Source organism: Scomber scombrus, chromosome 13 (genome assembly GCF_963691925.1).
Source record: "Scomber scombrus chromosome 13, fScoSco1.1, whole genome shotgun sequence".
NCBI lineage: Eukaryota > Metazoa > Chordata > Actinopteri > Scombriformes > Scombridae > Scomber > Scomber scombrus.
Window position 1 is genome coordinate 14,227,259 of NC_084982.1, and position 16,264 is coordinate 14,243,522.

A 16,264-nucleotide genomic window follows, 5' to 3' on the forward strand; every position below is an offset into this window, starting at 1 on the left:
GTTTAGATCTGACAGAAGAGAGAATCTGTTAAAGGCCACGTTAGGATAACAATGACTTATTTTAGGATATGGCTGTAGCTTCTAAGTATACCTGTCATATGTGTAATAAATTATAAAAACATTTCAGTAAAATGAGACATTTGATTTTAGCATGCTGGACGCCTAAATTATTTTACACACATCATCCACTGAAACAGTATTTTATTACATTTAACTACAGTATGACAATTTTAACAAATGCTCGAATTAAAACCTGGATCATTCCTTGAGGATACAGCTGCAGTTAAGTTACTGTGGATCAAATCAGAAGTATTTTCCATTATCATAAGACACGTCTGTTTCCCTGAAGCACATTCCTTGTTTATGCTACTTTTGAAGGTAACGGACAGTCATTGTGACATTAAGATATGCTTTTAATTGAGTACAAAAAATATTGGTAATGGAAAACATGTATAACTACAGTCAACTAAAAAATATTTGAAGCTAACAAAAGCAAAAAAGGGCAAATTGACATTAAACAACAGATCAGCTGATCAGTTTCCTGATATCAAATTAGTCACAAATAAGTGTGTAAGTTCAGTGTAGCATTTTCCCATAAATACCAGAGGAAGGCATCATCCCACAAAGTCCGTCACAGGAGGCGTGAACAGTAAAATCAGATGAGCTGGAAAGGGAATGCATGTTTGTTGAAGTGTACATTGACAATAAAATGGCAGCAGATGTGCGATCAAGGTGCATCCAGCTGTTCCAGTAAAGTTCTTCTTCTTTTCTCCAGCTCTCCCTCACTCAGCTCACTGCCCGACGTATCCCAGCCACCCTGATTACAACAAAAACAGACTCAGTAACATAATTAAATATGAGAGACAACAATGAGTCACTGAAGATGACCTTTGAATAGGTAGTGGTTACCTGCCACAAAATGTGTCAAAAATGTCCCATCACGCTAACAGGAAACCCACAAAAGGCTAATTGCATCAGGTGCAGTTTAGAGATGAAGTATTTAAACCAAATTTGCTCTAAAACATTCTCACATCACACAAATCCATGCAATCTTAAAAACAGCCATTAAAACATCAGTATGCTGGAGGTGAAAAAAAGGTAATTAAGATTAACAACCTCTTCTTTGGCCGCTTTCCTTTTAGGAGACTTCTGTTTAGAGTCAGAGCGAGATTTCCCCCGAGACTTGTCGTTCTCTTTATCTTTCTCTAGGTCCTTTTCACGCTTTCCATCACGCTCTCTTCCTTTCTTCTCGTTGTCAGTGTCTGGTGATGCCTGGTCATCATAATCATGATCAGTACACATACACAAATATTTCACATTATATTTACTTTATGCCCTCATGTTTACTTACAGACTTGTGGCGTCTCTTCTTTCCCTTCTTCTTGTGCTTCTTGGATTTCTTATAGCTTCTCTCTGGTTTCAGGCAAAAATGTCAGTAAATGTCAACAGAACTGCACTTCTTCCATATGATGGTAAGCAGAGTCACTACCAGCCACTCACCAGATTCTCCACTGGAGGAGCGTTCAGAAGGAGATTTGGACTGCGACCTCTTCTTCTTCTTGTGGTATTCCTCATCCTCAGACTCTGAGCCCTGAGAAAACATTAAAGTGGAGTGATTCAACAAATAACAGCATGATGGAGGATGTTCTTGTAGATTTTTGATTGCTGAATTGTTTACACTGAGCTTCACTTTCTTTTCCAAGCACAAAACAGACAGACGACGCAGCGTTTTGCTACTTACTGATCGAGAGCGGGATCGTTTCCTGTGATGCTTCTTAGACTTCTTTGAGTGCTTCTTTGTCTTGGAGTGGTGATGTTGGCATTCATGCTGTAAAAATAATACACACCATGTTAAAGATCAAGATGAATACATTAAGACCATTGCCACTGTCATGACAGATCATTACCTCCAAGACATGCATGAAGTCTTTGAATATCCGTTTCCTCTCTGACTCCAGGGTCACGTCTTCGAAGGCAGACTCCTTTAAGAATCTCTCTCTGACCTGAAAAAGTAAACTGTCAGTACTGCACTGAGTACATTGAGATGACACTGACTAGAATAACCACTGACAACACAACCTACCGCTCATTACTTTTAGGAATTAATAAATTATTAACTAAATAGCAGAGAGAGGGAAATAAGTGGAAACCACTATAGTATCTGCATAAAGGACGTACTCCCTCCCATGTAGTCTCTGGCTCCAGCGGTGGTGTGGCCTGCTTCAGCATGTTCTTGAAGGCTGCTTCTTTCCTTTTCATCTTCCTCGCCTCCTCCTTCTCTCGCTCTCTCTCTCTGGCTTCAGCCTTCTCCAGTAACTACACAGAAAGAAACTATTCCTTTAATGTATTCATAATAAGCATTAACATGCTGCATGACCAGCTGCCTGATGATTGATAATGTCCGGTGTCTTTATGACTTTATATTTAGTTTTTTGATAAAAAGCCAGTGTGAATTAGAACTGGACCTGAACTAAAAAGGCAGCAATGTATAGTTTCTTCCTTTGGAGTGGACAAACTGAACCAAAGTACAGGTGTTCTTACACTGTTGAAGGCCAGCTTTATGTTTCCTGCATCCAGTGTAGTGGCTCTCTTATCTGAGCTGATGACTGATCCAAAGTCATCAAAGCTGGTGTTCACTTCAACCAGGAAGCCTTTATCCTGTGGAAGGATATATAAGGAGAGAAAGGAATGATTAACAGGTTGTATGAAATAAATATATATAATCAAAACAAACCTCTATGATACCATACCCATATAAATACTTAATCTTACCTTAAGAATATCTTTAATGATCCTCTTTTCATCATGGTAGCGGGCCTTTAAGTCCTCCACATAAAATTTGAACAGATCAAGGGGAGTGGAACCTGCAGAATACACACCATACACTAAAAAATTAGGACTTGTGTTAGAGATGGCTGACATTTAGGGAAAAAACAACATAACATAATATCAGTAAATTGTTTGGTGACCACAATCGGCAAGAGTAGATGTTTTTGTTCCCTGCCGTGGACTATATAAGCCTGATATGTGTCAAACACAATTCTCCCACAGGAAACTCATTTTATGTTTTAATGATAGTGGTGGAGTGTTGTGTAATACACTGCTCCAAAATTATATTGATATTACATATATATATACTATATGTATATGATTTTACCCTTAAACCATATTTTCCTTATAACAAAGTCCAACATGGTGATGACCCCAACATGGATGTAAAAACATTAAGTAATAATAAGCTGGAGGACGTAAAAAATGTAGAAAAAAAAATCAGCTCTTTGTACAGTTGGGGAGAAAAAACACGAAAAACAAAATCTAAAATGAATGGGGAGAAAATCTTCATCAATAGTACACAAATGTAGTTCATACAGTATTTATAGGTTGGGCTGTGTATGTTTTATTTCTGTGTTCATGTCATGTGCTGTTGTCTGCATGGCTCATCCACGTGCTTTAATGCATTTGGCTCATGTGAGTGTGTGTAGTCACGTGTGCAGTGGCATGCTGTCCTACCCGGCTGTCCCAGCATGTTGGCAAAGCGGATGTCTGAGCTCAGGGTCGGGTACATCTCCATCCAGGCAGACATGGAGTGAAGCTGGCCATGGTCGTGGAGCTCATCTAGAAATTTCTGAGAGAAAACAACAGAACTTGAATTCATGACTGTTATTCTATGTTTATATGAGTAGAATGTTTGATTTTTTGCCCTGCCATCCCCTCTCACCTGGAAGGCCTCTCTGTTCTTGCGTTGTCTTCTCCTCTCCCTGAGAAGAGTCTTCTGTTTCTCTTCCTCCTCTTCCTTCTCCAGTGCCCGGATGTGCTCCTCAAAACAAATGAGGGCATCCTCTTTGTCCATATCTGTCAGCAGATAACACTATCAACGAGGAAAACAAAGGGAACCTATGCCTAGCTCAGACACTTTTTTCCCTCTCTTATTAAACATTAACAGCTCTGTTTCAAACCACAGTAGATAAACAAAAACATCAATTCTGCTCTCGTACTCTGTAGCTCTTCATCTTCTGCAAAGGTTGGGTTGTCTAGCAGGTACTGCTGGGCCTCTGACCAGGTGGTGCGGTAGGTGACATTGGCCATGTTGTCAAGAATGTTCTTCAGAGCTTCCCAGTTCCTCTTCCTCAGCTGCTTGGCTTGTTCCTGGACACAGTGCATAGAAGAGGACACCCGGCTGTTAATCATGCAAATGTTTACAAAGCTCCCATCCCCACACTAAATCATCCATTTGATATTGGCAGATAAGGACTGAAATATGTATACTGCATCATTTTGATTAACATGCCGTTCAAAAAACTGAAAGAGTGTTGACTGAAATGTACAATAAACTTTACCTTCTCTTTCTTAGCTAGGTAGAACAGCACATCTTCATAGATCTCCAGCCTGTCCCTCTCTGGAACGCAGCTCCACACCTCCTGCTCACTAAACATCTGTTCTGCTTTCCTGGTTTGCGAGTAAACACACACAGACCCACACAGAGCAAGTTAGGATATTTTTGTTAACAATAACCCACATGAGGGCAGCATTTCACAAGCTAAACTTATGTTTAACACACTGGTTCCTAATGCAGGCCATCAGATTAAAGTTTTGTAGTTGTGTACTTACACAAAACTCATAACATTTTTATAGAAATTGCAGCTGAAGTACAGCCGTCTTTCATGATGTGCACTTGTCATGAAAACATCTCATTTCCATGACTGCTGTTTCAAACTTGATGCAGCTCCACCGAGCAGATGCTGACAAAATTAAATAAGGTATTAAAAGTAAGGACGGACACACACACACACTGTCAGACAACCCTGCTATCACTCTCCATCTGCCTGTTGTGAGCCATCCCAGATTACAGCCCCAATGACAGCTGAACTCTGAAGCTGGCTGGTTGTCAAGGTCACCAGTCGATCTGACCATCCCCTCCGCCTGTCACGGTGACTTTCACCCAAATGCCCAACCAAAGAGTGCTGGTGCCCTGCATGTCACGCGGCACGAGGGATCATCTGCCCAATTTCCTATATATAACTAACTCTTCACTACATATTTATAGGTGAACTGGAACATATTTAGTAAAAAATAAAGAAATCTTAATGTAATTTCTAGCATCTATGTCACATTGAGTGAGAAATTCAGTCAAAATGGTGAGAGAGAATAAAACAGGAGACTAAGTTAGTCATTGACTGAATTGTGCCCTCAACAACAGTGTGATGAGCACTTACAGGTCACAGCAGTTTAATAGGAAGTCAACTGTGTTGTAACTCTACAATGGCGTGCATAAACCACAGATGACCTTTAACTGTTCCTATCTGCATAATTATATTGACAATTCAGGGAACCACAAATCAATGCAGGGGAAAAAATAGTTTACTGTGAGATCACTGCAGCACTTACTTGTATCTGGTGGTAGATGTCATCTTCTCATGGTTCTCCAAGAACCTCTGAAAGGTTTCTTTGGACTCCTTGTACTTAATTCTGGCCTCCTCCTTTTCTTCCTTCTCTGTTTGGACTTTGTAGGCATTAAATGCCTGCTTCTTCTCACTCAGCTTGGGGAGTGCACTTTGTAGACAAAGAAAAAAGTGATATTTTGGAATCAAAGATCTGACATTTTTTCACTTTCCATTCTTAATAGGATAAAGTTATCCCAGGAGAATATTGTACCTATAGCGAGGATCATTGATGATCATTTTCATGGCCTGTTCCCAAGAGGAGTTTGAGGATACACCCTGAAATACAGAAAAAAATGGAAGTTAGGATGGCTTGTACTGGCAAACTGAAGTTACATTTAAAAAATAAAATTTGAAACATATACAAACAACAGATCAAAGAAAAGGGGTTGTTTTAATGTACTTGTTGAAAAGCATGTGTGTGACAGGAGGAGTAGCAATGAACTGTGCTGCTTTGGCTCCTAGAACTTAACACATTTTCTTAATTAGTAATAGATGCTGGGTTAAGAGGTGTGGAGTGGCAATAATTCAAAGAAGTGCCACTGAGAACTTATGTAAGTGTCCTTTCTGTCACTTTCCTCTCCCAGGGAATGACTCCTTTATTCATTATGAACTGATTCCTCCACGTGCCTCTGTCTTGTCAGTTGTCACAGTTATTCTAACTCACTGAAGCATGCCTCTTTCTCTCACTGTCTTAATCCCAGCCAGCACCGTGCCTTTGATCCAATAAAGCTAATCATAAAGACAGAGCCATTAAGATCTTGCAGGGAATGGCAAGCAATCTCAGAGGAGAGCTTTGTGCACAAAATTAAAGAGCCTAAATATAGCAACATTGAAGGTGGGTGGTGCTGTGGCTGCCTTGAAACCAAACACATAACACATCCTCAGCAACAGGAGGCGAAGCTTTGACAATCATGCTAAGACCTCCCAGGGGCTCGTGGGGAGGGACTGGGATGAGATCCAGATCAAAACGCAAAGGATGAGCCGGTAAACACATCAGGTATTAACCTTACAAACAGATCACATGGTGTATATGGTGTACAACAAACAGGACTTAGATGTCATGAACAAAATCTGAATCTGAAAAACAGCACTACACTACAACTGTGTTTATGCGCAAATTATAAAAACAAACAGACAAACAAATACTTTTCTGTTCTGATTTAAAGCCCAAAAGTCCAGGAAGCAGCAGCTTCATTTAGCAACATGATAAGACGGAAAACTCACTGTAAAGCACCACTTATTGATCATCTCAACATGGCATTTTCAAACCAACAAGCACACAATCGATGGTCAGCCACCTTCATGCCACTTTCATTGTGAATGGAGTTCAGCTCCAAGAGAAGCCCTAAAGCTCTTTGTAGCTGCAATGTGAATCAAAACAGCTTGTTCGGGATGTTGACTACAGTATCTATCAGTCACAATAAAACAGTTGTTATCTATTCTAATGTCCAGACAAGTACGCTTATACACACAGACCTTGTATTTGACCTGGTTCATGTCAGGTAACATGAACATGCACTATAGGCCTCCAGGGACACTGCAGCCTCTCTGTTCTCCTACAGTTTGTGGCCTCTACATCACCCACATTTTAAACCCACCCTGACACCATGACCACAGACTCACCTTCTCCTTCAGCAGCTCTTTGAAAGCTTGCTTGGCCTCCTCTTTCGTGTTCCATTTGTAAGTCTTCTTCTGAAGTTCTGGCCGCTCTTCCTTTGCGACTTCAATACTGAGGGCAAAGGAAGGTCTTATTGATTCAACTTATCTCTGTTTGCATATTTAGGTATTTAATATGTTTCACACAAACAGAAAAAACAGATTTCCTCACTCATGAATAGATTAAAAGGCTCCCACTGTCATTGTGCTGCCTTGTTGTCACTATGATCTCGTAGTTTAGGGCTTGATCTATATAATGTATAACTGACGACTGGAGACAGTACCCACCCCTGTATGAGACATAATTATTTACCTGACTGTAGCCTCTGTGGCGACTGTGCTCTCTGCTGAAGGCACAGGTGCATCTGCAGTCTCAGCTGTGTGATGCACGGCCGCCTGGGACAGGTGTTCCTCTGAGACCGCTGTTGCAGTTTCTGCCTCCATTACGGTCGCCATAGTGGCTGTGGTATCTGCTTGCACAGCAGGAGCTAAAGTGGAGTTGGGGGCCACTGCCTCTGCCATTCTGAAATCATACCATGAAAGTAGAGCTACATCACATGATCATGAGAATACCTGGACTACAGAATAATTAATAGGAATATAAAAAGGGTAATTCCATGAAAATTAATTTATACAGTGGGGTTCAACAGTCTTTCTCATTGAGGTGAACGGGAAACTGGTCTCAGACCCACTGTAAGTCATAATAATAATAGTAATAATAAAACAAAAACATTTTTGACCACCATGGGGGAAAACATCATTTTTAATAACCACTGTATTTGTTGTTCATAATACAAAGTGCAGCAGTGGAAAGTAACTTAGGGTAAACAGGGAGCTCTTACCCATTCTCCTCTGCTTTGATCATGGCTGAAACAGACAAAAGGAGACAGCTGTTAGGGTGCTTGTTTTCATTTCAAAGCACAGCGCAGATAAGAGCAAAGCATAGAGATAAATGTTCTGAAGAAGCCACCATGTGTTCCTGTATTTGTGCTTCCTGTGCTTGTACACGATTGATGTCCATAGTCCCCTAATGCATGGCGTTATTCGTGAAAGAAGTCAGTGGTCTGCCACTCTTCATGTTGTTAAAGGCTCATCCATGACGCGCAACACTGCTCAGTATGTAACATGACTTCCCATAACAGGTTTGACATCATCAGACAGCAGCTCGTTACCTTCCAGATCTTCCAGCTCTTTGGGTTTCGTCCATCTGGACTCCTTCGTCTGAGAGTTGTAATAGTAAGGCTTCCCTGTGTCTGACTTATACTCTTTCCAAGGACATTTAGACAGCATTTGCTAGAGAGGGAAAGCAGAGAGGAAAGATGTTTGGATCCATATTAAAAAGTGTGCATCTATCTCATCAAGTATATAAAGGAATCTAATTTTATTTAGTATGTCAGTTATTGCATTTTAATATTCTCAAAAAGGACCATAGATGAAAATAGTTAAATCTTGGCTGAAACAGGTACATGTACAATTTAATTAAAGTTGATTCATAAGCAATGTGCTTAATAAATACATAATTATTCTGACAATATGAATAAAATGTATGTAAATCTGTAATTGAGTAAATAAATCAGTGGGTACATTTCACATGAACATATTATAAATATTATGTAAGAGATAAAGGATTGTACTTCTGCAGGAGATTTGAGTTCTTCTGGTTTCTCCCATGTGGACTGCTTGGTCTCTGTATTGTAATAATAGGTCTTTCCATCCAGTGATTTGTGTTCGGTCCACAGGGACTTCTATGGTGGAAAGACAAAAACACATAAATAACTTATTTGGTATGAACAAGAAACTACGAGTCTACAACAATGGTAGCAACTCTATGCGGCTGTACTTGAGCGCAGAGATAATTTGAGCTACGTGCAAATGTCAGCATGGTAACATGTTCACAGTGGTAATGCCAGCATATTGATGTTAAGAAGGCATAAATAATGAATAATTCACTAATTAGCACAAAACACAAAGTCATCATTAGTTTTGGAGGTATTTTGTGATAAACCAAAGTAATGGACAGCTTTTAAACAGGTGATAGGACTAGATTATAAATCAGGGGATAAAAGTTATTACAGTTCTTCCTCTGGGGATCATGAGTAATACATTTCACTCAATAGTTGTTGAGATCTTTCACTCTGAACTACAAATGTCAACCTCAAGGTGATGCTAGAGGAAAAGTCAGGGGATCACTGACGTCAGTAAGATTCATCCTCTGAGGACCATGAATGTCTGTACAAAATACCATGCCAGCCCATTTAACAGTTTTTGAGTTTCTTCAACTGACAGACAGACACTACCATCCCTATAGCCATGCCGCTAGTGTGGCTGAAAAGCAAGCAACTCCTTAACTTTTGTTCCATTTTAAATACGTTTTCAGTTCTTTGTTTTATTTTCCTTGTTCTCTCTCACATGTGCACAAACCTTCTTTGGCTGGTCTTCCTGTGGAGATCCATTCGTGGCACTCTGCAGGACACAAGTATAAATGAAAGGTTGACAGACAGCAGTTGCTGGGAACACAGAAGGCAAAGAGCTGCAGCTAATGATCCGCGCTGTGTCAAAAATGTGTACAATTACCACATATAAAATAACAATGTTAAACTTACAGTTGTTCCAGGTGCAGCTGCTGTGAAGATAAAAACAAACATCTGTCATATACTTCTAATGAACACAAAATGCAGGATAATGTAGGATAATTTGTAAAGTGACAAATTAAGAATCTCACCTGTGGATTCAACACCGGGCTGTTAAAAAGAAGATTGTGTTAATGAATTTTTTTTCTTTTTCAAACAAACATTCACAAATCTGGACGTTAACATCAGTATCTCTCTCTGAATAATAAAGTCATCATTCATGAAACAGTAACTGACAAAGCTCTCCTAATTAGTACATAACTCCCCACCCTCAAGATGCAAAAATATACTTTTGTTGATTAAGTGGATGTCTTATGATTTCTAAAGCTGTCTGGATGTTGCCACAGCAAATGTATCATGTTGCTCATTTGCATAACGTGTCTAATACTTAGTAGAAAAGAAAAATGTACATAGCATCAACAGCGAAGGGCTCAAGCATTTCATTGCATTCATAGTGATTCACTGCTGAACCGACGCCAAAACAAAAAAGTGACAACAAGGGACACTGCTTGCAAGGTGTTAATTTTTATTTTAATCAGACAATGTATTTAATGATGTTTTTCTGCTGTCTCACTTAATCTGTAGTTAAAAATATACTCAAAACATTTTTTTAGAATCACTTTACATCCAGCAGAAGTGTTACTTGGCTGTGCAATTCCTTCATTCAGCGTTTCACAGATTGCAATGTATTTTTAACAAGTGTGAAGAAAAAAAAAAATAGTCCTGATGGAAAAGAAGTGAAAAGAGTTACCGGTCCCGTCGGTTGTACAGCCGCAGCTGGCATGCGAGGGGGCATCATCATCCCTGGCATCATCGGTGGCATCATGCCTGGCATCTAATAAAAGAAGCATCATGAAATATTCATCTGGCATTTCCATACCACCCAGTGAAAGCTGAAAGTGAAAGTATGTGGTGTGAGACAGGGTTGGTGTCTGTGTAGAAGGCTGCTTGCAACTAGGGGTAAAAGGTGAGAGTGAAACTGAGTCTGCTGTGCTTATTTACTGGTGTGATGCCACAGCTTGCAATCTGTGAAGCTGCAGCACATCCAACTATGTCCCCTCAGCATCTTTTCAGACTTGCTGGCACCTTGATCAAACACCCTCCAATGTCACACCTATTTATATGCATGACATGATCACATATGTTTTCTAAATGAGAAAAAGTTTAGCTTTAAAAAATACATGCAAAAAACATAAGTGTTTAGTCAACTGTGCTACAGAAAACACAAGCAAACAACCTCCTCTCTAGAGATGCAACAATTAATCAACAATCAATGAGTCAATCAACAGAAAATTAATTCACTGTTTTGATCATCTTCATTAATCATTTGAGTATTTTTTCAAATAAAGATGCCAAAAATTGGCTGGTTCCCATTTCTCAAATATAATGATTTGCTGTTTTTCTGTTTGATATCATTTTAAACTGAAAACCTGTTGGTTGGACAAAACAAGACACTCTTAATAATAGCAGACATGTTTTACTATTTCCTGACTTTCTTTTGATAAAACGGTTAATCACAAAAATAATCAGCAGAATAACCAATAATGAAAACAATTGTTAGTTGCAGCCCTTTTTCTCTTAACTGAACTTTTAAGACAGACATTAGCTTCTGTGATGAAGAGTTAAAAGAAATCTGGAAAGTTAAGTTAACTTTTCTAATGACCAACACATTGCCAACTTGAAGGAAAATTTCAATTTATTACAATTTGGGTTTCATTTTCATTAGCAATCAGCTCTATCAGTTATGCATTTTTACTTAAAGCAATTTCTAAAATCTTGAAGCGATCACATCACTAAAAATAGATCCAACAGGGCAAGCTATGCCAGCAGTCTGATTCACACAGGGTGTAAACAAATCGACAGTTGTGCTACATTAGCTGGAACTTTAGTAGAGATAAAACCAAAAGTGCTAATCATTCCTCATTGTGCAGGAAAAATCGTCAGTGCACACATCTACGGCAAGTACAGTAGATCAAAGTTAAACTAGGAGTTCAGTCTGTAAAAACAGTGTAGAATTAGTCTTTGGTTCTCTGGCGATTGCGTCACACCTGTAGGACCGTCAGATCACTCGTGTTTCTTGCCACATCTGACCTATTTTTAAACGACGTTGCTACATTTTGAAGTTTCAGCAATTACTTCAGTGAGCACAGTGTTATCATTACTTATACATAACTTGTTATCATAACCAAGAGCTATGAACATAAAATCCAAAAATGTAATAAACAGTAGTTTAACAATTTGACATTTCCTAACTAACACTTTTAATTTTTCAGTGCTATAAGGCAGCTTTCAGACTGAAAACAGCACTGCGTTAGTGGATTGTGCAAAGGGCTGTATTGTTGGGGGCGTGTTAATTAAGGTTGTGGTGAGATGGTGAAATATGATCCAGGAAGTCCAGTTGGAATTACAGCTAAATGTGTTTAAGGCTTTGTAAAACTCTCACACAGAATTTTACAACTCTGCAAACTTATAACGCTGGCAACTATTTTATCTTTCATAACGACGATGGAAAGGACAACAACTGAAACAAGGCACGCATATCATAAAGTAATCCACCAGGAATGTGATTTTGATTTTTGGATGGCTGCAAACTTTCCTTCTGGTCAATGAAAATAATACTGAAATTATTTTGTTTGGACCACTACATATAACCAACATAATTTCTCCTCATCTCAGAAATGTAACCCCTCTGTTAAACCAAATGTAAAAAACCTTGGTGTTATTTTCGATTCAGGAATATTCAATAAGCAAATCAATAATGTAGTTAAATTAAGTTTCATGCAGCTTCGGGTCATCTCTAAACTCAAATAATTTTTCTTTGCACTGCTGACCTGGAGAAAGTCATCCATGCCTTCATATCATTCCGCCTTGATTACTGTAATTCATTATATTTTGGTATCCCGCAGTCCAGTTTATCCCGTCTACAACTTATTCAAAATTCCGCAGCAAGAGTTCTCACAAAATCAAAAGAGAGGGATCACATAACTCCCATGCTCGCCTCCCTACACTGGCTTCCTGTTATGTACAGAGCTGATTTTAAATTACTAACAATTGTTTATAAGGCCTTGAATGGACTTGCTCCCCTGAATTTAACAGAACTCCTGTCCAGTCCACAGATCCAGGACTAAGTGCTATGGGGACAGGGCCTTCTCCATTGCTGCCCCCAAACTGTGGGACTCTCTTCCTCCCCCCATTCATTTCTCTCCCACCATTGAAAGTTTTAAGAAAAACCTTAAACTTACTTTTACTCCCTAGTAAATTAAACAATTAAACTGTGTCTAATTGTCACTATGTATTTTATGACCATGTATTTTTATTTCTGATTTCTTTTTTATTGTGTTTTCTATTTTTTGTGTGTTCTTCCTTGGTGTGAAGCACCTTGGATCAACCATGTTGTGTTTAAGGTGCAATATAAATAAAGTTAAATTGAATTTTTGCCAACCCTGCGTTACAGTGCACTGACATCCCTGCTGCATCAACGCACTGCCATCATTCAAATATATTTTTTCATGCAGAGCTAAATTTTGCTGTGTCACGTAAACATGTATATCTTCTTTCAATATTCTGTTTATAACAACCTACCTACAATAGTTTAAAAAACATCAGCATAAAACAGTCTGTTGAATACTGCAGAGCAACACAAATTGTCTTTCATTTGGTAAAATATTCCATCTAGCTTTTCCATCCATCCGTTTTGGGAAGAGTGAAAGTCTTAATCTGACTCAGACAGAGATGAGAAGCTGAAACACGAGCCACAAAGGCACCAACAAGTCAAAAAAATACAGAGGGACCCACAGGCATTCTACAAGGCTCACCTGTCCCATTGGGGGTGCACCCATTGGCGGCATCATACCAGGGGGAATTATACCAGGAGGCATCGGAGTCATGCTGGGAGGTCGCTGTCCCATAGGAGGCATTCCCATGGGAGGGAAATGAGGCGGTATTCCAGGTGGTCCCATCTAGACAAAATAATAAAGAGGGAATGAGAAAGATTAGATGAAGCACTCATAAAAGCTTTTAGTATTTACCACTCTAAGTTCAGCCCTGTACTTCGAGTGGAAACAAAAGGTGAGGAGCTATTTCACACAAACATTTCTGTCACTGACTTACAAAGGGGGGAGGCATCCCTGAGGGCGGTACACCTGGATAAGGTGGTGCTTGGCTCGGGCCATTATTAGCCTCCGATGAAGACTGTCATGAATAAGAGACACCACACAATGTTAGTTAACTCATAAGAGCCAGTGGTGTGATGGGTATTTAGCAGTGTGCTTAATTACATAAAACCACCATTGTGGTTTCTACCAGTGTGTTCTTAAGTGTTCTATATAATGTTGAATTTGATTTTCTTACTACAGTATTAGGGAGTACTGTAGTTAAAATAAAAATCTGTAATTACGACATGCACAACTTAAATCTCATTATAAAATAGACTAAATTATACATTCCACATGTTCAGTCAAAGGAGAACATGAATATTGGTTTTCAATGTTTAAAAAGGGTGAAGCATCATCCCACCCCATTTTTAAACTGTAAGAAACACTGCTCAGTAAAAACTCAATACATTTCAATAGCACTACAAACTAAAGGTTACAAAACTTCTCTTCAACTAAAAACTGATCATCTGTAACCTTCATGGCGACTTATTGCAGATATGCATTATACTGCATTTTAACTTGGTGCACCTCACAATTATTTTCCATCATTGATTCATCTGTTGATTCTTTCCTTGATTAATTGATCCTGAAAAGTGTTGATCATTGTGTCTTAAAGCAAAAAAAATGTCTTGTTGTGTCCACAAACCAAAAAGGTTCAGTTTACGGTCAGAGAAGACTAGAGAAACCAGAAAATATATTCATATTTAAGAAGATTTTCCCCTAAAAACTGACTCAAAATGGTTATCAAAATTATTAGCAATTAATTTAATAGTTGGCAACTGATTGAGTAATCAACCAATATGAACAGTGAAGGTCTAAAATACAAGTTTTATCCTGACAAGTTTGGCTTTTTTCTTTTAAAATGACTATAAGATTAACTGGTGATCAAAACAGTAGAAAATTCAATGTATGTTGATCCACTAATCACTGTTGCAACTCTAAATGTTATTCTCATTAAGTCTAATGAGGAATAATGACTATCATAGACAACATATTTAAAACAAACAACTGAATATCAACCCTAATTATGTCTAAGTGACCTAATTGTAAACGACTCCTTCAAAAACATTAATATTAATGATTCCTTACGAGATTTCACATGTAGCTAATTGATGGACTGACTTGGATAAATAGATCATACTTTTTTAAAGATAACAAATATCCTCATAATAAAAGAGTTAAGAAAGATGCAATCAAACTTATGTCTGTCTGCCAAGTGTCACGAATACAAGTTCACGTTTAACAATTAACGCGAAGATACGTTGCGTTTTCTCGTTTTTGGCCTGTTTAAAATAAATTAATACCCAATGAAAACTAATGCAGGCGGTACTAAGACTCTTTTCACTGCACCTGAGCAATGCTAGCCTGTTGGGTGATTTCCATAGTGTGAATTTCGCTGGTAATGAATGACTACAGACTCCGTCTAAACTCTGGTAAGGAATAATAGTTTGAAGCTAACCTGAGTCTTTCATTTACTATTCTGTTCATTGTTAGCTGAATAACTTGAGTTTTTATTAAGACAATAATTTCAGGATATTCGCGCTAATCACAGATAACTGTCTCTAAGCAGCGTCTGACCATCTCTACACAATAAACGGTGTTTTTTATTCCAGGACTTAGTCAAACCAGAAGTGTGCCGCTAACTTAGCAATGTGCTAACCCGACATGCTAACCCGTGCTATTCTAGGACGTGCAGCGATAAGTTAGCATCATAGATACAAAGTGTCCGTCATTAACAAAACAGTTAATATTTGCATATAAACTCTGGGCGATTCTGGCTGTTCTTTAGCTGTAAATACGTGTAAATGTCCCTTTGAATGGCTATACTCACCATGTTGACCAGAACCTCTGAGACACTTGAACACCTTGCAACAACGAGCAAAGTGATTGGTCCAACTACGTCCAATGGAGAGAGGTCATAGGTTAAGATTCCGCAGCGTCATTCTGCGTCAGGAATGCGCAATGAAAGAGACGCATAAGGTTTTTGTATCCAAAACTTCACATGAGATTTGTGTCGAGAAAAAAAGTGTTATTTCCTCTTTTTGTGTACCAAAATATCAATATTTGTAGCATTGTAAACCTTTTTATTTAGTGTCATACCCACAAAGCCAAAATGTAAAAAAATAACCCCATCATTTATGACTTACATGATAAGTTATTTTTAATTGAAATAAAATATACACACATATGTATATGAAGATCTAGAGAAAAAAATATCTAAATCTATTCAGAATGCTTTAATTGAAGATGCCTGTCACTTATACCTTTACTTTATATTCATTTTTTTCCTTTCTATTGGAATACTTATATCTTATTTGTACTTTTTTATTTATCTTTTTTTTATGAACCGGGATGACTGCCTGCTTGTATATTCTTTGATTAT

At 38.5% G+C, this 16,264-nt stretch overlaps 1 protein-coding gene across 2 annotated transcripts; it reads right to left on the reverse strand.

Annotated features, from left to right (window-relative positions):
- Positions 1-184: 184 nt before the first annotated feature.
- prpf40a (PRP40 pre-mRNA processing factor 40 homolog A) lies at positions 185-15,735 on the reverse strand. 2 transcript variants are annotated; one of them, XM_062431650.1, is made up of 26 exons: positions 15,713-15,735; positions 13,543-13,686; positions 10,479-10,562; positions 9,820-9,838; positions 9,701-9,720; positions 9,519-9,560; positions 8,732-8,842; positions 8,270-8,390; positions 7,940-7,964; positions 7,411-7,620; positions 7,065-7,170; positions 5,653-5,717; positions 5,386-5,550; positions 4,338-4,446; positions 3,996-4,146; positions 3,719-3,852; positions 3,511-3,625; positions 2,773-2,864; positions 2,542-2,658; positions 2,179-2,316; positions 1,908-2,003; positions 1,742-1,828; positions 1,501-1,591; positions 1,352-1,413; positions 1,117-1,272; positions 185-817 (listed from the first exon to the last, which is right to left on the reverse strand). In XM_062431650.1, the coding sequence occupies exons 1-26, from the start codon at positions 15,713-15,715 to the stop codon at positions 728-730; spliced, it is 2,553 nt and encodes an 850-aa protein (XP_062287634.1). In that variant the 5' UTR covers positions 15,716-15,735; the 3' UTR covers positions 185-727. The 2 variants fall into 2 exon arrangements, with proteins under 2 accessions (XP_062287634.1, XP_062287633.1); XM_062431649.1 differs by lacking the exon at positions 15,713-15,735 and adding an exon at positions 13,838-13,913.
- Between the last annotated feature and the right edge of the window lie 529 nt (positions 15,736-16,264).

Bases quoted from the DNA above. Each gene is read 5' to 3' on its own strand.
- prpf40a (XM_062431649.1), bottom strand. The intron at 3,626-3,718 runs GTGAGAGGGGAT...GTTTTCTCTCAG, and splicing joins AGAACAGAGAGGCCTTCCAG to AAATTTCTAGATGAGCTCCA. The intron at 2,659-2,772 runs GTAAGATTAAGT...ATCCTTCCACAG, and splicing joins TCATTAAAGATATTCTTAAG to GATAAAGGCTTCCTGGTTGA.